This window comes from Gopherus evgoodei, chromosome 6 (genome assembly GCF_007399415.2).
Source record: "Gopherus evgoodei ecotype Sinaloan lineage chromosome 6, rGopEvg1_v1.p, whole genome shotgun sequence".
Classification (NCBI taxonomy): Eukaryota; Metazoa; Chordata; order Testudines; family Testudinidae; genus Gopherus; species Gopherus evgoodei.
Genome location: NC_044327.1, coordinates 117,422,467 through 117,445,674, shown reverse-complemented (window position 1 = coordinate 117,445,674; position 23,208 = coordinate 117,422,467). Strand labels below are relative to the sequence as shown.

Below are 23,208 nucleotides of genomic sequence, written 5' to 3'. Positions count from 1 at the left end.
TTTGGATCTGAATCTGGCATCCCAGGCCCATCTTTCAGAGTGGTGAAAATGGTGATTGATTTTTGAGACTCAGAAAGACACTTAAAAATAAATAGGTTATTTTTAAGGTAAGTAACATTTTGTGCCTCTCAACCTTGGCAATGTGTCTTCAAGCTCTAGACATACAACTTGTTATTTTAGAAGGTCTTGACTGCTGTAAGATACCAACCATTGTGGTCCTGAGAATGGTCCCTCCATCTGTTTTCCCTACCCCTCCTGACTCCAGTTCCTGACAAACAGCTCTGCTGGGCACAGAAATAATTTCCTGTCTCTCTAACGCTGTCCCATAAACTCTTCTGAATTTCTATGCAATTGAAAATTTGCAGAGATCCAAACTAAATAAAATTATGACTCCATACTTGAACTGAGACCCACACGGTATATACTCATCTTGTAAAGTCCTCCAACAGTGAAACTGTCCTCCAATTATTAGCTTTTAATATTTGTCCTCTAAAGGAAGGAGGCTATGAAATTGGCACTTAAGTAACCAAACACTAGCTTTAGGTGCTTAAGTACTGATTTCAGCATCCTAGCATAGGCACCCATATCTAAACATTATATTTCATCTTTCTTTTAACCAGTTACCCATACATAACAATGAATCCTGTTTTTTACTATGTATGGATCCTTAAATTAGATAAACTCGTATATTGGACAGGGGAAGGGATTGTCTTCTCCTGTATGCACAAAGGGTCCCTGATCCCAACTAGGGCCTGAGTATGCTTATGCAACACAAGTAATAATAATCTCTTACATTGTATCCATATTGCTGTCCTATTCAAAGCCTGATAACAAAGGGTATTCCATGCCTCTTAGTGTGTCACAGACAACATAACGTGGAAGATGGTAATAATACACTGGAATGTGACGAGGTGGGGGACAGGAACAAACTATGGTGAGGTTTAGGATACGGCAACAGATCCAGAGTCTCTTGGTCTCCTCACTTGACTTCAGTCATTTTTTTATTTGATTACCTGCTAAATTTTTCACACACACAATAAATAAAGATTGCTTAGTAGATACTCATTCAGTTCCAAAACCAGAGATTCTCATTCCCCCTCACTTCCCGGTTACGAGTTGTTTCATGCCAAAATGAAAAAAGGTTTTTAAAATTGCCACAATTATAATTAACATTTAACAGGGATACATTATTGACATTTAATTGTATTGCAGTTGTATCCTGAGGCCTCAATTACAAAATGGGCTCCATTGTGCTGGATGCTGTACAAATGTAAAACAAAAGTCAGTCCCTGACCTAAGGAAATTACATCCAAGTGAGGACAAAATGAAACTGGTGGGTATAGAACAAAACGGTGGTGGAGAAAAACAAGGATGACTAACAGGAACAACTCTTATCTGAGTCAATGGGGGCTATACTTTAGTATCGATGAAAAAACATACAATAACCCTCTGCCTTCTGTCATGATTAATCTAAGGGTATGGTTGTGCATGGCTGCAGGTTCAGCTGACATACCCAAGGTAGATAAAAGACAGCTACTTCAGGTATTGGGACAGTGAAGCCATGACCATGTGAGGTGCAGCACAGATTTGCCCCATGTGTAATTATGCAGGGTTTGTGGCAGTTTTGTATAGCTAGCGCTGCTGCAGATTTGCTGTACTAGGACTGGAGACTGGAGCAAGCTACATTCAATCCAGTGATTGCTGTCTAGAAACGGTGTTCCCTCTAATTTTTCCCACGCATGTGCGGAATGAATTTTGCTACAGATCACCTCCATATTGGTGCCCCTCACAAAATTCATGTGGCGGGGGTGGGGCCGAGAGGTTTGGAGTGTGGCAGGGGCTCAGGGCTGGGATAGAGGGTTAGAGAGGTATGGGCTCCGGCTGAGAGTGCAGACTCTGGGGTCATGCTGGGGATTTGGGGTGCAGGAGAGGGCTCTGGGGTGGGGCCAGGAATGAGGGGTTTGGGGTACAGGCTGCCCCAGGGCTACGGCAGGGAGAGAGGATGCCCCCAGCTCTCTCTCTCCCCGCAGCAGCACCTGGGCTGGGGGGGAGCAACACCTTTTCTGTCCCCCCTCCCCCCGCAGCAGGTCCAGGGCTGGGGAAGAGGCATCTCTCCCTGCCACAGCCCTCAGCGCCTCCACCATGCTTAATATGCCGACACGCAGTTTAGAGGGAATTTAGCTCTAGCCATGCCCTAATAGGGGGCAAATCATTACCTTTTTCCTTGCCAAGAGACTTTATATGTCCCAAATTTTACATAGAAACCTCTAAAGTGGCCTCCTCCATCCTTATAAAACAAAAGAGATGAGGTTCAGTTTCAATCTTGCTGAGGTTTTCTATGAATTTTTCCAGTTCTGACTTGCACGGCATTCTATGAACCTTCTCATTCACCTTCATTGGCTACACATTTGTAAATATTCTGTGGTCATTAGAATACAAAAAATCGTGTGTGTCAGCTATGATTTGTTGTAAACTCATGAGGCTTTGCCCAACAACACCACTCTACCCCCCGCAGCATAATACAGCAGGAGATATCAGACATCAGTTAAACAAGTTTCTCCTTGTAAAACTGGGAGATACATATGTCAGGCCAACTAATAGTACTAAGTACCAATAACGATACTAAGAAAGGTCCATTAAATGGGGGAATTACAGAAGAAATGTATACTTGTACGCTTCTTTAAAGGAATAATACAATAACAATAGGTGTCAGAATGAAACACAAAATATTTCGGATATCAGTAAGACAAGTACTTGTATCTTTTTAAAAGTGAATGATACATACATCACACCAAATATAGGATAAAAACAAGACAATATAGAAAGAAATTGCAGAAAGAAAGATATGAGCTAAGATCTAGTAATTAGGCCAGTACCAGCAAGAATCAGATAGACAGACTAAAGAATAACAACAACACAAATACCTAGCTCTTATATAGTACTTTATATCAGTAGATCTCAAAGCACTTTACAAAGGAGGTCAGTGTTGTGACAGTGCACCCCATATTCTTCACAGTGATATTATTATATGATTATGGCATAATTACGATGCATTTTGTACAAAATGGATCATGTGAGGTGTCATTGGAAAAAATATGATTTGCTGAATATGATTATCCTATTAGTACGTGCGTATCATTTTTTTACTCTAAAGTAAGGAATATTGACTACATATCTGTATTTCAATCGTGCAGACTCTGGATGACTAGCCTCTCTGATACAACAATGAAGAAACCAGACTGTGCTGATGGCCTATCAACAAAGACAATTGACCCTTGAAGAACTTAACTTTCCTGTGACCATTCCAAACAGCCTGTAAGTAATGGCTGCTATGACTCAGCAAGTTATGCAAGGGCATGTAACCAGGTCACATAACTCGAGACTCCATTTTGGGGTGTCTATATTTTTCTACACACTTGTCTGGGAACTGGTTTTGGAACAAAGGGTTCTCACTATATGCTAAAGCTATATAAGGCAGAGAGTAAAATCATCGGTTCTCCTTCACGCCCCCCAGAAGATTCCTGAGGATTCCTGAAAACACCTGAGGAACAAAGACTGAACTGGGGGAAGTGCGAGATGGTATAATTTTGGGTTTATACTCCAGTGGGAGGGTCCCAGGCTGGTAATTTGGCTATAGCCTCTCTACTGTTGGTTCATGCAATGGCTGGTCAGAGAGCCTGCATATAATGCAGCTGGGTGTGTCCCTATCTGTGTGAATGCTGAAGGAAGTGTAGGAGCGGAAGCCAGTCTGCCGCTTGTCACAGAAGCACAGTGTGAGAGGGAGCCCAGGCTTGTGGGTCAGAGGGTTCAGTGATACCCCAGTTCCAGGTGACACCCAGGGGAAACCTGTCACAAGTGTCATTAGGGATAAGGAGACATATTTTTTGTTTGATTTCTTTGCTTGGATCAGAGAACAGACAGAAATGCATTCTTTCTTTTTCTTTCTCTCGCTGAAAAAAATACAGGTGAAAGTAGAATCACAACCTGATCACATAGAATAGTCTCAAGCAATCAAGGCGAACAGAGAAATACCATGTTACTACCACATTTGGCCTTTCCCAAAAAGGCATTCTCAATTTTGATATGGACCATAAAGAGTGCCCTGGAAAAAAGCTTGTGAGTACAGGGAAACACAAGGGAAAATAATCAAAAATTGCTTCAGGCACCAACATTTTTTCTTGGGAACCACTCACTGCTGTTTCATGGGCACAGTTCAAGCTCAATCCAAGGCTGAAGTAAAGGGTTTCTGCAATGGGAGTCAAACATATCTTATTCAGTGAATGAGTAGTTATTCAATATATTTTTTTTTTTAGCCTCCTCATTCAGTGTGTGGTGGAGGGCTTGTTGTCAGCTGTTGACAGCAGAGGACCATCCAAACGATTCACTGAATAGAAATGTTATTAGCTTTTCCTCTGGAATGCTTCTGTCATACAGTCACCACGGTATACGAGTGTTCCACAAACATTAATGAGTTTATCTTCACAAACACCTCTGCAAGATTAGGTGATATTATTATTCCCGATTTACAGTTGGGAAACTGAGGTACACAGAGATTAATGAGAAAAATTGTCAGACGTGTCCACTGATTTTGGGTACCCAACTTGAGACAACTAGAGCTTATTTTTCAGAGTATTTAGCTTTTTTTTTTTTTTTTTAAAGCACTTACTATGTTGAAAGCATGGTTTCAACTAACTTCAGCTACAATTCTGAGTACTTAGTGTTTCTGCAGATCTGGCCCCAGATCTTTCACGTTGAGCACCCAGAATTTGAGGAACATACAATTAGTAGCCACCTGTGAAAAATTTGGCTTAAGTGACTTGCCCAGCATCACATAGGAACTCCGCGGAGCACAGGCAAGGATAGACTCCGCTTCCTCAGGATGGCTTCAACTTCCTTAACCATAAGGCCATCTATTCCCTTTCTGTGGTCCCCTGCCTACACCTTCACTACACAATCCTGACTCATTCCCTGAGCACCATCCATCCTATGCACTGAGTGTCGTAGCAGGAGGCCCATGGAAAAAATAGAATGTGATGATGTCATTAAAGACTGTATCATAATGCATATGCACAAAGGGCCTGAATTAAGGTTGCACAGGCAACCAAAGCTGGCATTTCCTAACTCTGAATCTTTGATTTAACAACCTTAATGTTCTTTAATTTGTGTGCGTGCGTGCGTGCATGTGTGCGTGCGTGCGTGTGTGTGTGATTTCTATCATTTGGAACAGGAATTATATCATAGTTGGATCATCAGCAGTTTTCATACCTTTATAGAAACAGCACAGACCTCAATCACTGTAGGTAATGGAAAAACTGACAGCAGGAGTAGACTGTTATCCTCCCTGTGGATGAAACACTAGAAAGGGAAAAGACACATTTTGCTGGAGGGAAAGAGTCACAGCTATTCCTTGACAGCAGAGGAATGTAAAGACTCAGTATTCCTGGGCTCATTTCCAGGTTTTAGAGAGAGAATGTGATTTAGTGGTTATAGACCTCTTCCCCCCAACCTGTCGCTGCCTATCCAGCACTCCTGTGCCACCCCCACGCTCCCTTCCATATTCTGGTTCCTGCAACCCCTTCTTCCTCTGTGCTCATATTTTCCCCCTGTAGTGGACCCCATGCCTCACCTCTCTGCATTCAAATCATTCTCATTACCAGCAGTGGGAGGATTGACAGCATAGGAGAGATACTCTGCCTTTCCTAAGTTACAGTATCTTGCACAACAGTGGCTCCATAGCAGCAGGGAGAAGCAATGTCATGAAAATCCTACTCAGCCCCAACAGCCCTGTGCTGGAGCATGCTCAGTGCAAAAGGAAGCTTTGGAGAATTTAGTGGTCAAGCTAACAAGTTTCTCCTGAGCATGTGCAAACTGAAATTTTTCAAAGGCTTATAAATGAATCAATATAGGTGAATATTCGCAGGATTGGAAAATGCTCCTCCCTGACACCCAACCAACCTCCCTGCAAAATTTACTGTCCCTGCAACAAACCATGGAGATGTCTGAGTTTCTCAATGAAACATCTCTAAGGATTTTCTTTAAATATGGGCAAAACATCATATTTTTCCTAAACTCACTCTAAGAAATCAGGGGACCATTTTTTCTGAAATTAAAAAAATAAAAATCTAATGTCAGATACTCGGTATGCAAAAGTTTAGACCAAATAATTATAAATTGGGAACGTTATAAAAAATTGAAAACAAGGCCTTATAATTGAAAATGTTGAGCAACCTTAATATACGCTACCAACTCTGCCAATAATCACAGTAACTGAATAAGAAAATCATGTCCAAATAAGGACAGTTGTTACAGAGATGAGTGCTGTCATAGCACAGTATACATTAATAAAACTTTACAGTTACTTGGAATACCCAAGGAACTCAAATATTTTTCAGATAATAATTTGTTAAGCCTCGCAACTCCAATCCAGTTTACAGATGGATAAACCTAGGCTAACTTGAGGGAAAAAAAGAGAATAAGCAACCTGCCAAAGGTTACACAGCAAATTAGTAGCAGAGATGGAAGTAGAACTCAGGAGTCTTACATAACACTAAGTGCTATACAATACAAAACACTGTTTTTATATGCCAGATTTAATTAACAACATACAGTACTATAGAATCTCACATAGCAAGAGTCACCCAGTTTATAGTTTAGCATCATTTGCAATTTTCCATTCATTTTACCTGGGGAATGTGCCATCTCCTCAGAAATAAAGAGAAAACCAGGCAAAAACTTGACAGGATAATAAAGAATATTTACAAGATAGAAGAGAGGGGACACCAAACAATGCAAAATGTCCAGTTTGGAGATGCAGCTGCCTGTCTCTGCTAAATTTCAAGGGCCAGCCCTCTGAAAAGCATGGTGAGAAAAAGTTCCTATAAGAAGACAACCATGCACTGGGAAGGATCAATAGTGACTAGGCAGTTATGATGGAAGATAATTCTGGGGAAGGAACTGCTCCAGTACAGTGCATATTAACACTACATCACATCTGTTTTCATTTTCTAGTTAGGAACAAAAAGGGAGCACAAAGATCCATAATCTTGCAATGACTTTGTCTTCACATACCGAGATTATTAGCAAAGTCAAAACTCCCCTGAGCCAATCACCTGATGCACATCAGCAGGGCATAAAGGAACCAGCATTACACCTGACAGCTCTCCACATCATGTACCCATTTTACAGTTAAGTGAAGTAAAAGCCATCTGTCCATATGAATCAAGCAAGCACCAAACCTACAACCTTCAGGACTGTAGTTAAGTAGATTAACCACTCAGACACCTCACCTCTTTATCCCACAGCCATCAAAATCAAGGTATGTATGTACACTGAATTTGAGTTCGTCTAAACGTTCTCAAAGCATACATCACAGATGGACAAAAAAATTGCATAAAAATATTTATTTTATGCTAATAAATAGATTAGATTGTTCAACAATATACATAAAATCAATATTACCAATGCTAGAATTATTTGAAAGGGAAAAAAATACTAGGAGAACTAAGCAAACTGTTTTTTGTATTTTTTAAAATAAAGCAAGCTTGCCTCTGATCTTACCAATGGCCATTAAACCAGTCTTTTAGTAATCTGCAGGTCTGGGTATCATTGGAATGGGTAACATCTCCATTTAGGTTTTTTTCCTTCTTTGCACACTCAAATGTGATTGTTTGTCAAGTGGACTGTGCTATTCGTCTTTTAGTGGAGTGCTGCTGGGATCTCAAAGCATTCACAACATTTCACCTTTTACAGGGTACTGGATTACACTCAGGATGGTTAGAAATACTTTGAAGCAATGCAAAGCTAAGTATTCCTGCAAGGCAAATTGAGCAGAGGAATTGAATTATAATGAACCAGGAGCTGTCACAATATGACCACAGTAACCAAATCAAAATATCAACCAGTAACCCAGATGCTATTCAAAGGTCACCAAATAAGCCAGGAGCTTTCTTCATCATCGCCTGAAATCTCAATCTAATCCTTGCAGAGAAATGTTCCATTAAGCTACAAGGGTTTTAGAAACAAGTTACTGTATACTGGTAAATGATTTAATATAGTAGCAAGGTATCATAGGTAGGATCAGTTCACAAACAATGCACCTGAAAATCAAGCATCCAGTATGGAATGATATACAACTATAAAAATGTATTCCATGCCCTGTGGTATTACCGGGTCTTGTGTGTATTCATACTGGGCAATGCTCATTTATTGTTAAACTAAAACAGGCTAGTTGACTATTAGGACTCTGGAGACACAGAAAGATAACTACGTTTCAATACATGGAAGCAACAGTTTAGGAGAAAAAAGTCATTTTCTGCATTCCCTACAGCCAATTATTAAATGGCTTGAAGCAAAGACTAATTTAAATACTACCTGCAAGAATTTGGACACTTAAAAAAATAAAACGCATTTCAGTTAAAATACATACCTGAAAACAAAAGCTTACAATATACGCCTACGGCCACCACAACATTTCTACAAATATTCGTGACTCATCTGCATGCTGTCAATAACAATCATACCAAAAATCTTTTCTTCCTGGAAAACTATCGTTCTTCGAAGTTAAGATTACATGCTAGATCACGCACAATAAGAGCTAGATTAAGCCAATAAGGTACAACCCCATGACAAGGAAGGAACGTAGAGGTTTGATCCAGGGGTATTTCCCAGAGGCACTATGCCTGAGACAGGCACCATGCTTTTGAAGGCCTATTAGACCAAAGTTTTATAGAATGCAACTTTGCTGGCTGGAGTAAGGGTGTGAGGGAACACCTCATCTTGGACTAACACTGATGTCAGCACTAGCTTCAAGCAGTCCTTGTGTTTTCTGTTCACAATGGCTGAGAATTGCATCTGGCCCCTGTTGCAAGGGGGAAGCAGCCAGCAAGGTTTCTTTCATTTTCTCCCTGTGCTTTTGCCAACAGCAAAGCGCTATACATAAACTTGACCCTGACTGTGCAGCTATAAAAATCAACAATTTCCTGTTAACTGGTACAAGAGGGACATACAAAAACACATCAGTTTACAGGTTAAGTGAAGAGCATAGATCAAGGGTTCTTTGAGGTCTTCGATGAATTTCTCATATATTTTCACACTGGGAGAATAAAAAGGTGATGTGGGTTAAGACCCTAACCTTTCACTTTTGTAAGTCTAAGTCCAAAACTGGTTGAAAGAATTGGACTTAGGGCTGTACCCTATCCTTGGTGGCCATTTGATTTGCTAACACCATAAAAACAGCAGATCATTCAAACAAATGTGCTCAAGAGATGATCTGAAATACACAGGTGTTGCAGGTCTGGATCGAGGTGCATTGGCAGTATACACACTGAATCTTGGTTTTTCTCTCATGCTCGGTATGCTTCTGTCTATCTACACAATGCTATTTATCTCCAAGAACACCAAAAAAGAAACAATGCCAAAAGTTCAGAATTTAAAAGACAATGAGGTAAAATATTTAGGTTTATAGCTCACAGCATTAAAAAAAAACAAATATTTTAAAATATTTTAAAAATTCAAAGGAATTAAAGTTGGTAACTCTTTTCTGTAAAATGAATATTGCTCATCTTGTACTTTGCTGACATACAACTCAGTTACTGAATTATTGCACTGCCATAAAACATTTATATGAACATTTATTGTTAAGAGAAATAACAATGTAATGACATAGAAAGAAACATCTTAGAAGTTTAAAAATGCTGTTCTTTTAATCAGATAAAAACTATGGATTATGAAACTACTAAGGGCTTAATTTTGTTTTCATGCCACCATAAATCAGGCGTAACTCCAATGAAGTCAATACAACTACACTAGTATAAAACAGGCTCAAGTTGGATGATAATCAGGCTCTATATCTGTATCAATTGCCAGCAGAAAGAAGAGCATGTGAATAAAATTACAAGTCTCTCTCTGCAGGTGCAAACTGCTCCGCAGTAGATCTGTGGGGACCTTTTCTTTGGATAATTTGATGACCTGACAGGAAGAGTGAAACTGATAAAACATGTACTGGGAGCCACAACCCATATTAGTTCTGGATGGACTCAATTAAAGTAAATATGGTGCACTGTTTGTAATTGCAACAATTAGAATTCATCATAAAATCACAAATACAATGTAATCAGCACAAATTAATAGCAATTTCTGTTATGGAAACGTTTGGGAAATAAACAGCATTACTGATTATTTTATTGAATTATTATTATCATCATCATCATCATTAATGATTAGTTAAGTGTGCAAAACCGTACAAGACGCAGAAGAAAATAAGGTCCTTGCTGCCCAGGGGTACTAAAGAATTTATCATGCCTTGAAGAATTCTCTCTCTTGTATTTAAAATGATCTTTCTAATCACCAACTTTTGAAACAGTTAGTAAACTGCTCTCTGACTTTCTGTTCAGCAGAACACTGCCTTGGCCTCAACTCTGAGGCAGTTTTGTTAATGTCAGGTAAACCGTCTAGCCAAAAACAGAATCCTCTTCTGTTCAAAATCCACTTGAGGTGGAAAATGTAACACTCTGAAAACAATAACGACCCGTGTTTCAGACCAGACAGCTTATCTGACAGAACAGTGCTTTCATTAGAAACAGTGGGAGATTCACAGACTTAGTAGCATTCTCTGGCATAGTACAGCAGATGGCCTTGGCTTCCACATGTAGGACTTGATTCTAACTATTGCAACCAAGGCGGAAGTGCACAGGGACTGCAGCAGAAGTTCCAGGAGGAGCTGACTCCTGGCATCTTGCTGGGGAGTATACATTGCAACAGCTCTCATCCGCCCTCATCAAAGCTCTGCTGGCCAATTCCCCAGAAGGTGGGGTACCAGTGCCACCACCCACTACTCCTCTCTCCCATTTTGAGTAGCCAGCTTCTGAGGGTGCTAGGAAAACAGCTTCCACTCCCTAATGAGATTGTCTGGCCTCTGCATAGGCAAAACAGGGACACAGGGAGGCTCCTGGCGACATCATCCCTACCTCTTCCCCGCGCACACCTGAGCAGGTTGGGTACAATCTAGGCTTTAGGAGATTAGTGGAAGTGGAGGAATAAAAGTGTGGTTTACATGCCATTTGCTGCTTAAACTGGCACAAATTAAAAGGAACCTGCTCTAATTACCAGAGAATGATTCTAAATTAATGTTACAAAATGCTTTAGATTGAGGGAGCAAGCTGATTGGCTTCGACAGTAGGCGTGCATTATTACACAATAACACACTTGTCAGAAGCTGTTAGCCTCTCTCTCTCACACACACGCACACTAATCTGCACATAGAGGAACATCAGTATCCTTATCTCCAAATGATTTTATTTTTTCAATAAATACACATACACTGAAACTTAAAGACACTGCAGGAACATTCCACATCCAGACCTTTCAGCATGATGACCGTTACAAATCAAGTGCTGCTGAGAGACATCTTGAATTTGACAGCATTGGTATTTTCAGAAAAATTGAGGTTTGATTGTTCTCTTGGCTGTGGCTGTGAAACTCCCATTGACTTTGGCAATCAGGCTTCAGCAGAAAAATCACATTTAAGAAAAATGTTGTGTTTGTTTGTGTGTTTCTTTGTTTAAATCTAATCAATCTGTTATTTTATTCCTAAAAATGTGCTTGCAAAAGCATTTTATTGTAATGAATACTTTTTGAAATAAGGGAAAGCAGCTTTTTTTCCCAAATGGGGGGGAAACAATCGCAGATTAATGCTATTTATTTATTTATTGGGTAAGGCAGGACCAGAGTTGTAAGAGAGACAGACTTAAATTGCAAAGATCCACATGAAAGGATTAAACGTGGAAGCATCACTCAGCCCAGTGGGGTCACAGAAGTGTGTGACTATTTGTAACGTATTTGCACTGCCTAAACCCAATGGCATGAGTTAAGAAGGGAATGTCAGAATTTCCTTGCTTTTGTTGGCTTAAGGCAGACCCTTGAAACTGTTGTAACTAAGTTTTGTGGGGGAATACATACAAATAATTACAAGCTTCAACATTATCCCGAATGTTAAGCAACTCACAAGTATTTCCTAATATTAAAAGACAAGGCATATTTTAGGGGACTACATTACATTCACAAAATGATATATCACAGTTACAGCTCTCTGTTTTCCTTGGCTTACATTCAATCACAGCATTTCAGCTAGTTCATTGATATCTGCAGTAAAGGGTGTGATCTTGGCCAAGCACAAGGATTACTAATATTTTTACATCATATATTTACTTTAACCAAACTCATTTATCAACCATGATTTAAAGACAGTAGTTATCATTCACTTGCAAATAATTATAGCCTTTCTTTATACTGCTACGGTTATAGCTGCTACAGTAAATCCTTGCAAGCTTCATTAAAATGAATGCAGGGAAGTCCAAGCTTTCCATAACTGATTTGCCAAATGCCATGAGTTGAATTTGGTTGGTCCCAAGTGGAGCATGTTGCAGGCAGCCTCATCTTTAATCCAGAAGTTTGCAGTCCAGAGAGACTGCAAGTCCCAACAGGCAATGAACCATCACGGTCCAGAGAAAACAATGGTTTATGATCTCAATCTCTCGTTATTTATCTGTTACCTCTAAAGAATATTTATTTGTAATATTTTCAGCAACATTTTTTGAACTTTAAAAGTTCTGTTTAATTCTCTGCCAAGTGGTCACACCTTTAAAGAAAACACTTAAGCCTCAGGAAAGTACATTCACCGCTCTATGTAAAAACGCAGTCACTGCTTTAAATGCCATATACTTCTTACACGAAGAAAATAGAGGCTATTCAGTAAACAGCACTAGTGTACATTTTTCAAAATATGAGGTTGCTCAAGAGGCAAAATTCAAAATTTCCTCCCAAAGACTATGTACAACAAAACCCAAAACACTTGGGAGAGGAACAGAAGTCCTCAAATTAAACTACGGTACACTCACTAACTTCCACGTTTAAAAATTAAGCCTTTGAAAAACAAAACCACATTAAGAAATTTGATTTCTTCTTACTTTGTATTCTGGAATTGACAAAAGGAGGAGAGAGATTGTCATGTGACCCAAGGTCCCTGCTTGCCATGTGATCATAGTGAGTCCCATCTCCATAGTTCTGTTAATAAATTGGGAAGGGGAAAAGAGTTTTACAATTTTAACATAAACATTTTCTGTAAGAATAACAGAGAAAGAAGTTATACTTTCCCCCTCGATTCTGAATAACGAAGAAAGTTTATTCCCTCCATTGTCCTCTTCCACTGGGTTTGCTGGCGGCAATGCGTTCCAAAATTTATTTGAAGCTGGTTTAAAATTTTTATTTTGTTAGTAATTAATATGCGTTTATTTTGTGGACACACCTGCCTGGTAATTGAGATACTATACCAGGAAGCGTGGTGCTACGCAAGCCATCGAATGTCTTTCACTTACTATGTCAGCCTTTCTGCTTTCATATCAGTTGGGGAAAAGAAAGAATATATTTGTTTTTTTTTTTAAATTCTACTATCTGTAAGTAGAAATTTGCCATTTTAACCCAGTGGCTGTTGCACGCATACAAAGGCAAATTTGGCCTGAAGTGTGTGGGTGTTTAATACTACTTTTCTCATTAAGGAACAAGACTCCAAAGCTGGGAGGATTAACCCATGAGCTTAACTTTATGCACTGTGAGTACTTCCACTGAAGTCAATGACACTAGTCAAGTGTATAAGTTAAACGCATGCGTAAATCTTGTCAGGACCAGGGCGCACATTTTCAAAGCATCCCCAGCCTAGCCTCCCACTCTAAACTCACAATTACTGTATTTGTGCAAAACCTCAAATGTAATCACAAAAATGAACAAGAGTTTGTCCATCTGTAGTGCTGCTATTACATTTGTATCTTCAAACACTGTTACTAATTTCTCACAGCACCTCTCTCAGGCATAGAAATATCATCCTCATTTTCAGGAGGGGAAACTGAGATGCACGGAGGTCAAGTGATTTGCATAAGACAACCAGAAAGCTGACATGGAACCTTGATGAAAATTCAGGATTCCCTCCCCCCCCTCCCCCCCCGGACTGTGCTCATTTCTTTATATGATCTCATGATATACTGGTACACTCATGTTCAGACATGTATGCCTAAATAATTGCGTGCGGAAATTTACAGGTTAATTTTCAAAACATTTTTTTTTCCCTAAAAGCAACCACAAGTGTCAAGGGAGAAGAAAAGGATAAAAATAAAACTGACAGATGTGTGAAGTAATGATGTAATGGATGCTAAACCAGGTATAATAAGAAATGGTGATTGGCTTTTCCTCTTCTATGGAAATGGTTGAGATTCAATCCTGGTATGCAGTAAATGGGGAAAAAATCATTTTGCTCAGCTGGCTGCAGTGTAATGCAAGGCTAAGTAAATTTACTTAGAAGTGTCAGTTGGCATAATGTTAGCCAAAGGCAGAATCTGCCCACAGAAGAAAAAAAAAAAAGAAAAAAAGAATGGTCTGAGTATGAACAATAACACTGTCCTTCACCTCACTGGACTCCTACTTTAGGGTGATGGAAAACAGCCAGCAATGCTTGCAAGCCCTATTCCTTTACATTCATTAAGAGACAATTAAACAGCAACATAAATAAACTTTTTTAAATAAGGGTGAAGCCATATTTTGCCTTGCATAATTTTATATCATGGATTTACAGAATACATGAAGTAATATTGATCCTGAAGTATACTGTGATTTTTAGCCCAATCCTCAGAAAAATATTAAGGCTCTGATTGTGCAACTGGATTGGGGCACAGGCTCAAAGTTTCTGACCCCAGTGAGAGGTCTGCCCAATTAAAGAGCTCAGGACTCGGCCTTTTTCAGAGAGGGTTGATGGTGCAAACCTTACTTACACTGGTGAACTTTTACTTACATGAGTAAATTCAATGGGACTACTGAGGTGAGTAATGGCCCCCAATGTATGTAAGGGTTATGCAGTCTGGCCCATAAGTGGACGGAGCTCTGTGTGTGTGTGTGTGTGTGTGTGTGTGTGTGTGTGTGTGTGTGTGTGTGTGTGTGTGTGTGTGTGTGTGTGTGTGTGTGTATACACATAGTTTTATTGGAAGGGATATTTCTTATTACTCAAATAAATGGAAATTGAATCCTGAGACTTCACGCAATTCTAAATACAACTTTCTCAAAGTCAAAACTAATGAATTATGTTGTATTCCAGCTATCATAAAAATAACAAGAAATATAGTGTATCTCAGTAATTCCCATGGTAGGTAGTAGTTCAGTAACGACACTTTACTGTAATAGGAATTAATTATGTCAGTGTGTGTGCATCATAATGTCAGGAGCAGGAAAGATTTCCTCATCTCATCCACATAATGCATTAGAATGTCAAACTTGACAGCTGGAGCAATGGGTTGGTAAAGTTACTGGTAAGTAGGAAGATCTTACTGTACTTTGAAGATTAAAGTTAGTAGCACATTGCCTGAAGACAAGAGAAGTCACTATCCACGGCTCTTTGAAATGTTCTGACTTTGGAAGTGGAGATATTATCCCTTCAAGCTTGGGGGAAAAGATTGGTGGGCCCTAAATATGTTTGAGAGCTACATTTTCAAGCTGGCTACCTCTGCTGTGCCACCAAAATATGCACAGTTACAAGCAAAAAGGTAAACATTTTTGCAAACATGCATTTGTACATGCAAAATAGTTAAATGTGAATGAAAACTAGTCCTTGTGTGCACAGACATCGAGTTTAAGGATACAGATGCATGTTTGCCTACAAATGAACAATTTTATAGGCAGACTGTAGGCCTCTAGTTGTTGAAAATTGTTCCCAAAAGGTTACGGATCCCTTAAGCCTCACATACATAGCCCGTTGTGAGTTAATGATTTGTTCTAAAGACATTCAGCCTACACCCCCACCAAAGCAGGGAATATCAGTTTTTAAAAGGTGTACTCTTGTTAAGTCTTGAACTGTGCCTTTTCACTGAAGAAACCGACAGAGGCTGAGCAGAATGCTGAGGTAGGGCAATGCAGAGATGGTCACCTGAAGAGAGATCTGAAGTAGAAAGACGCTGTAAATGGCCAGATTGAGTGAGAACAAAGAAATGCGGGCTCAGATTTTGCCACCCTTGAGAACACTTGTCTACTCATGAGGAATAGTAGCTTTCCCTTCCAGTAGTTCCACTTCAGTGGGACTACCCAGGGAGTGAGGAATAATCCTGCATCTTGGCAAGGTGTTAGATTAGATGACCCTTTGCGGTCCCTTCTAACCCTGTAGTTCTATGATTCTAATGTTCTATGATTCTAATGTTAGGAAGAGTGGCAGTGACCCCCGGTGATGAAGTAGTACATTTTGACTGTACGAGTGCTTCCCAATACTATGCAATGGATTTTTTGCATGTAGATATCTGTGCCAGTGAGACATAAAATCTCCCAGCAAGCTAACTACAGTAAGTGAAATGTCAACAATAACAAAAAAATGCCTCTTCCAGTACTGAGATAACATACAGTGTTGGATCAATGGCTGATACTGACTAGCAAGGCAAAGTGGCTAATGAAAATTCTTGCTAGCTGTTAGCAGGAGTGGGGCAGGTGTCAAATTCAATTGCAGGATCAGATAAGAATGTAAAAGAAGTAATTTTGAAGAGAAGCAGGTCTACAGCCAACTTTGCATGTACATTTTTCTATGCAATCAGGTGTAAATCTCAAATTTAAGATTGTAAATTTACATATGCAGGAAGTCTGGTTTAGGAAAAAGATTAGATATACTTACCCTGGATGGACTAGGATGTCCTCCATTCCCCCAGGACCCTGAGCTAGTTCTGTCTTCTACATCTAGGGACAAAAAAGTTCTTTAGGCTTTATTGCAATAATTCTTTCCTTTTGTGTAAGCACTTTTAAATTAATGTTTCAAATTAATCTCCTGTTGCCTTTAATTAAGAATCAGGCATAGGGCTACTACGATGACAGTGGCTTCTGACCCATCCACTTAAATTAACTAATTTAAATTCACAGCAGAAATGAACTGGACCCTCAGGAACCAGAGGATTGAACATAAAAATTACTTCAGTAGTTCAGTGTTTCATGAGACTTAAAAACCTGACTCTGATGTACTAGTTAAAGTTGTACCAAAATCTTTGCCACAAAATACATATAATCAAACACCAAAAATAAGATGTGATGAAACAGACAAAACCCAGAAGCTAATGTACAATATTTTCAAAGTAAATATTCCTACACAGATCCTCACTCAGACCCAATTCAGGAAAGAATGCACTCAAGTACCAGTGAAGTCAAGAGGAGTTACGCACATGCTTAATCGCTTTCCTGAATAGCGATGGATGTAATTACATACTTAAGCATTTTCCTGAATTTCCTTAATGCCTGATGCAATGCCTATTGAAATCAATGGGAATCTTTCCATTAGCTTTGGATACTTTCAATATTGTGCTCAACCACTTAAATGTTTCTGCCCCCTCTCTTTGAGGCAGTAGCAACATACAATAGGAAAGATATGGCAAAATTGCAAAGAGGTAGTACAGTCTAGTGTTTAGAGCATGGGCCAGGAAATCAGGACTCCTGCATTCTCTCCTGAACTCTGCTGCTGAACAGATGTATGACTGGGACCTGGTCTACACTTCAAACACAGACTGACATAGCAATGGAGCTCAGGTATGTGAAAAATCCTCACGCCTGAGTGCCACAGCTGTGCCAATCTAGCCACTGGTGTGGACACAGCCAGCCTGACAGAAGAATGTTTCTCTCAACCCAGCTACCTTCACTCAGGGAGGTGATGTTTCTACACCCCTTCCATCCTATAGGCTGCATCTGCACTATGGGGTTATCTACAATGCCACAGCTTACCACAATAGCCCCGGTAATGTAGACATGGCCACAGAGTGAATCACTTTCTCTGGCCCATTTTATCCATTTGTAAACTGGATAGCACAATATCTACCTCAAAAAGGTGCTGTAAGGCTTAATAAATTACTCTTTATAAAGTGCTTCAAGATCCTTGGACAAAAAGGTGATATATAATTGCTAAGTGCTACAGAATGCAACTCTAAATTTCCCTTGACAAAACTGGAGGAGTATTAGAAAAATGTTATTTCAAGGGTGGAATGCTGTTTCATAACATTTTTCTGTTACTGTTTCTCTTGATGCTACTGTAAACAGAATAATTTCTTGTATTCTTTCTGTTTTAGTCTTTCCTAAGGTAAGAAGAGTTGTTGTTTTTATAATGAGCAGCTTTTATTACTGTTAAAATTGTTACCTCTGTCATAATGAGTTTTTATATTGTTTTAGATTGAACGTTTCAGAAAGAAAAGCAGACTGGCTGCTTCAAAGACACCCCAATTGAGAACAGATGTCCCTCATGGATAGTCAGACAATGAATTGTGTGCCTCAGGGCAGGTCATGTTAGTTCTGAGGCTGTATCAAGGCCCAAGAGAAGAGGCTACAGTCCCTAAACTCTACTATTTAAGGCTGAAAGCATTATATTCTTTGTGGTGTAGTCAAGGATGCTGGAGTAAGCTTGTATGACCACTGTCCTCATGGAATCCCCAGCACACAGAGCTGGGAATATCATCAGGCTATCCCATTTACCAAAAAACATTTAATGACTAAATAAGGTGCCAATCCAGCAAAGCACTTAAGGACAGATTTAAATGTAAGCATGTGAGCAGTTGCATTTAAGTCATTTTAATTTAGGGCATTCGTTCAAGTTAGTGGGAATACTCATATACTTAAAATTAAGCACATGCCTCAGATTGACTGGGGCCAGAACAGTAAATTTCATTCAGTATCTTTTCATGATGTGTTATATTTCACTAAATCTGATTTTGCTATTAATATTATATTTAAGGGCCCCTGTTCTGACACTCCAAGGTCACATATTCAATCTTCTGTGAGTCAAAAGGACCAGGGCTCAAAGGGAACTGGCACTCACGAATTTGAGCTGTGTTACTTTTTTCGAAAGAGGAAGAGTTGATGTATGACCCAGCACTTCTAGAACCTGATTCGGGAATAGAAAATGTTACAACATGGTTGAGTTAGCGCTGAAGAAACAAGCTTGACTTCAAAAATTACCTGACCGTGTAGTGCTTGATTTAAAGAATTTTTGTTTTAAAGCACCTTTATGTTTCAAGGCAGAAAACATCTAATGTAATTGTGGATATTTTCATTATCCATATACACGTCTCCTCCTTTTTGTACTCCTTCTAAGAGGTTGGTCTCAATTATATCTAATGGCAATGAATTCCACAGGCTGTGTTGAGAGAAAAGTATTTCTTTTTACCAATTTTATATTTGTTACCTTTTCATTTCTTTAAATGCCACTAGTACTTATATGATAACAAAAGTGAATAGGAGTGCCCAATTTACCCTCTTTTTACCATTCACATTTTGTTTAACTCTATCCCATCTCTCTTTTTCCCCTCCTACCCAAAACAAACCTGTAATTTTAAATCACTTTTCACATAAAAATCTTTCTATGCCTGTAATCATTCCTATCACTCATCTCTGAATTCCCCAATATTCCCATTATATCTTTTTGAGTTAGTGTGACCATCAATCAACACACTATTCCAGATTAGGACATAAATTTGGCACATAAGGCACTATTGTATTTCATTAGTATTCTTCATCCAATTTCTTATTAATTTAATAATATCATTGCTTGTTATTTGTTAAGCACAAACAGAAGCTTTTAATCTAATTACACAAAAAGACATATTTGGTCTAGATTGCTAGAGGAATTTTAATCACAGCATTGCATTTAAATATATGTGTGTGAGTATATATAATATATTCTGATATACATAACTGGGTACATTTGCACTTCTAACTTAGGTCAGTTAAGTGTCTGAGGAGCAAAGCCGTACATTAGGAAATCTAAAATATGGGTAGTATGACTATTAATGTTTTGTAAACAAAATATTTTTATCTTAAAGATTTTGGGTTTAATTTTATTTTTTCCCAAATAATAATTCCTATTATCTCAATAAAAGTATAGGGTGTTAATAACAAAAGACATTCTCAGGTAAATATTTAATTAAGGCTCTAGACAAATAAAGAAAATGTGTATCATTACCTGACAGATCAGATCATCCATGCCCTTCGGTTAATTAAGCAGGATTTTTTTTTACATATAATTTGTGTTATGTAACTGATTTTTAATGCTTTCAGGTCCTGATTTAAAGCCCACTGATGTCAGCAGAAATGCTCCCACAACGAGCTTTGGATCAGGCATTGGACCACTATGCAATGACTCTACTATACCTTCCAAAATCCATATTAAACCCCTTAGGAAAACTGGCAATAGTGTATGTTATGCATAACTTTGTCCATGAAAATATCTCTAACTTTCTTATACCGTCTCCCTTATATTTATAATGTTCCTTTCTTCTCTTTCCAAAATACCAAATATGATTACATGAGAATATAAGCTAATCACTTACCAGGTGTGCCAAATATCAGCCTGGAGTAAATGTTTATGGCTGAGTTATAAACCTCCAAAAATGGAGTTTATAATGTAAATGCTGTCACTGTGTTAATGATACCGTTGCAAACGTCACCAACAAACCAAGAAAAATACTACAAAACTGGTCTTTTAGCTCCTAACACTTACTTTGAAAAATAATGAAGATTTGCATATTTGAAAAGGCTAAAATAATTCTGTGTGAAACTGAAAGTGAAACAAAAGTTGTCACTTTGGGTAGTGTTGTTTCCATCCATTACATAATGGCAACAATAACAGTGCTTTCACATTTAAGCAGCACATTTCAATCCCAACACCTCAGGAACAATGAAGGCTGATTTTACAAACGTAACTTGACTAACTTTACTCACATGAGTAATCTCATTAACATTATAGCCTGTAGTATCATCCGTACAAGGCTGACACTCAAACCTACACAGCCATTTGCTGATCCCAGACAGCGTAGTCTCCTTTCTCCCTCAGAATCTGACAAAAGTCTGGGAGCAAATTAATTTAGTCTCCGCTCTGTTTTGATGGAAATTGCTGATAGGGAGAAAACATCCAAAGGACTGAGCCAGGGCTGTGAGCGTGCCTCCTACTGAATATATATATCCACCTTTGGTCAATTCAGTTTACAGTCCTCAGTTGTATTGTACCCATAACTAAGGTACTCTTGAATTCCCAAGTGACAAAAGTGGCATGTAATGCTTTTCTTTTCTTTCCATCTACAGCTTAGCTCAGAGACTGTGAACATTACTTCCTCCTGTAGTACTCACCATAGTAATCCATGCCTGTGTAACCTCAAGGATAGATTACTGCAATGTGTTCGACTTGACGCTGCATTAGAAAAGCACCTGGAAGCCTGAGCCACTGAAGAACAGAGGCTCATCTAATGAGTGGACTGACCTCAGGAGCAAATAACACCAGTGCTCCATTCTCTGATGTGGTTGGTGATCTGCCAGAACAAGAGTCTGACATGCTTCAAGGGGCAGTGCAAACTGCATCATCTTGGTCAAGCTTTTAAAAGGGTGCCATCAACCTGAAAATTACATGTGTGTCTGGAAGCTTTATATCCACCTGATCCAGCAATCTGATCCGTGGAGGCAAACTCTTGCACATGCATGGAGGTCATTGAAATCCACTGTACTTTGCACGGATTTAAGGGCCCACTTGTGTAGATCCAAATGCAGGATCAGGAACACAGTTGCAAGTAACACAAAGATTCATAAAGCTGACAGCAAATAGCAATATTTCCCTATTTTTCAATTCGATTACATCGTGTTTTCGACAGCACTTTGTGTTGTCAGTTTTACTGGTTCCCCTATCTAGTCAGTTTGCTCCTTGATAAAATAATTCTTATGACCATCAGCCAAGAAGCAAAAAAATTCTTATAATGTTTACATATATGAATTTTTTTTAATAAGGACATTATTTAATGCATGCTCTATCAGAAACTTTCTTTCTTTCTTTGAATTTAGTAAATTTTTTAAAAATCCATATTGTCAGGCCCTTTTATCTGATGTAGGGAAATGCAACCTAGGTGAAGCTACTGTAAGATGAGTGCAAAACTGTTTGGAAAATAGCTCCCAGAGAGTAGTTATCAGTGATTCACAGTCATGATGGAAGGGAATAACAAGTGGGGGCCTAGAGGGATCAGTTCTGGGTCCAATTCTGATCAATATCTTCGTCAATGATTTAGATAATGGCATAGAGAGCACAACTATAAAGTTTGTGGATGATACCAAGTTGGTAGGGTTTGCAAGTGCTTTGGAGGATGGCTTAATATTCAAAATGATCTGGACAAACTGGAGAAATGGTCTGAAGTAAATAGGATGAAATTCAGTAAGGACAGTATGTAAAGAACTCTATTTAGGAAGGAACAATCAATTGCACACATACAAAATGGGAAATGACTGCCTAGGAAGGAGTACTACAGAAAGGGATCTAGGGGTCACAGTGGACCATAAACTAAATATGAATCAACAGTGTAACACTGTTGCAAAAAAAGTGAACATCATTCTGGGATGTATTAGCAGGAATGTTTTAAGCAAGACATGAGAAGTAATTCTTCTGATTTACTCCATGCTGATTAGGCCTCAACTGGAGTTCTGAATGCCATATTTCAGGAAGGACGTGCACAAATTGGAGAAAGACCACAGAAAAGCAACACAAATGATAAAAGGTCTAGAAAACATGATTTATGAAGGAAGATTGAAAAAATTGTGTTTGTTTAGTCTGGAAAAGAAAAGACTGAGAGGGGACAGGATAACAGTTTTCAAGTACATAAAAGGTTGTTACAGGAAGGAGGGATAAAAATTGTTCTTCTCAACCTCTGAGGATAGGACAAGAAGCAACGGGCTTAAATTAAAGCAAGGGAGGTTTAGGTTGGACAGTAGCAAAAGCTTCCTAACTGTCATGGTGGTTAAGCACTGGAATAAATTGCCTATGGAGGTTGTGGAGTTTTTTAAGAGCAGGTTAGACAAACACCTTCAGGAATGGTTTAGATAATACTTAGTCCTGCCATGAGTGCAGGGGACTGGACTAAATGACCGCTTCTGTGATTCTTGGAAGCAGTCCCACTGAAATCAATGGAACTTCTTACATGCTTAAAGGTAAGCCCATGTTTTGTGGCTTCCTGAATTGAGGTTTCAATATCCTCTGCTAGGAAGCATCCTGCAACTGTGTGTGTCACCACCTCCTTTTGGCACTGCATGTGCCAGATGCCAGAAGGCACTATGGACTGCTCAAAATCCCACGGAACAGCAGATACATCAAAACTAGGGTGCTCCCAGATTCTGAACATCCCACAACAATTC

General features: G+C 39.0%; 1 protein-coding gene across 1 annotated transcript in view; it reads right to left on the bottom strand.

Moving 5' to 3' along the window:
* TCF4 (transcription factor 4) overlaps positions 1–23,208 on the bottom strand; it is a 326,213-nt gene that overhangs the window by 202,307 nt on the left and 100,698 nt on the right. Inside the window, 2 exon segments of the mRNA XM_030566724.1 lie at positions 12,963–13,059; positions 16,688–16,749. Of these exon segments, the coding sequence (XP_030422584.1) occupies positions 12,963–13,059; positions 16,688–16,749 (159 nt within the window).